Raw genomic sequence first — 815 nt, forward strand, 5'->3', positions numbered from 1 at the left:
TAATGGTTTTGAATACACCTGTGCTTTTCCTACTTTGCCATGTCAACATGTCTACCGTGAAAAATGTATATTAAAGCCCATTAACCAAAAAGATATTTTCACTTCTTCTGTCATTTAGATGCATTGCTGTGTGCAGTCTCGGATTGTGGGTGTGTGAGGAGCTCATGCAGAAGAACATCCACCACCAGGTGAAAGATGCCATCAATGTTCTGGGAGTAACACTGAAGGTCAGTGACCCTCTGGAAGCTTCATTTCATCATCAATGCATTTGCACATTTTGATATCTGCTAAATTATGTGTACAATATGATTTATAGAAAACAATTGCATCATGGGCGGTGTTGACAATGGTAACTGTGGCAAACATTCTGAATGGAATACGTAACTGTTATGCAGTGTTTTAAAACAAATGAATGCAGGAAGCCTGAATTTCTTTTTTTGTTGTTGTACCCATAGACCGTTAAATATACAGTCTATGGTTGTACCTCACAAGCCCTATAGTGTTTATCTCGAACAGAAATGATAGTTGATTACATAAATGGACTTCAGGACAATTTCAACATAGTGAGTGGACAGAAAGTGTGAGAATTAAACGTGCAGTGATGTGACTCATGGGCATATTTTGGAAGAGCCCTCTTTCCTCCCTGAGTGAAGAGATGCACAGAACCGGTGTTGGCTGTTTTTTGTGCGTGTGTGTGTGGGGGGGTCATGGAAAAGGGTTTGAGGCGGTGGCGTAATTTCCAGTCTGCTCGCTCTCAGTAGATGTGGCCCAATTTAAGCAGCTACATCTCCCAGCTTCCTGCTCGCGCAACCACC

The 815-nt window shown here is 41.8% G+C and overlaps 1 protein-coding gene across 9 annotated transcripts in view; it reads left to right on the plus strand.

Annotated features, from left to right (window-relative positions):
- The window catches only part of ralgapa2 (Ral GTPase activating protein catalytic subunit alpha 2), a 105888-nt gene that overhangs the window by 61287 nt on the left and 43786 nt on the right, over positions 1-815 (plus strand). For all 9 annotated transcript variants that reach the window (XM_032500988.1, XM_032500986.1, XM_032500982.1 and 6 more), the window contains one exon: positions 119-227. In XM_032500988.1, the coding sequence (XP_032356879.1) occupies positions 119-227 (109 nt within the window). The remainder of the gene's footprint in view (positions 1-118; positions 228-815) is intronic.

Source organism: Etheostoma spectabile, chromosome 20 (assembly GCF_008692095.1).
Source record: "Etheostoma spectabile isolate EspeVRDwgs_2016 chromosome 20, UIUC_Espe_1.0, whole genome shotgun sequence".
NCBI classification, from domain to species: Eukaryota; Metazoa; Chordata; class Actinopteri; order Perciformes; family Percidae; genus Etheostoma; species Etheostoma spectabile.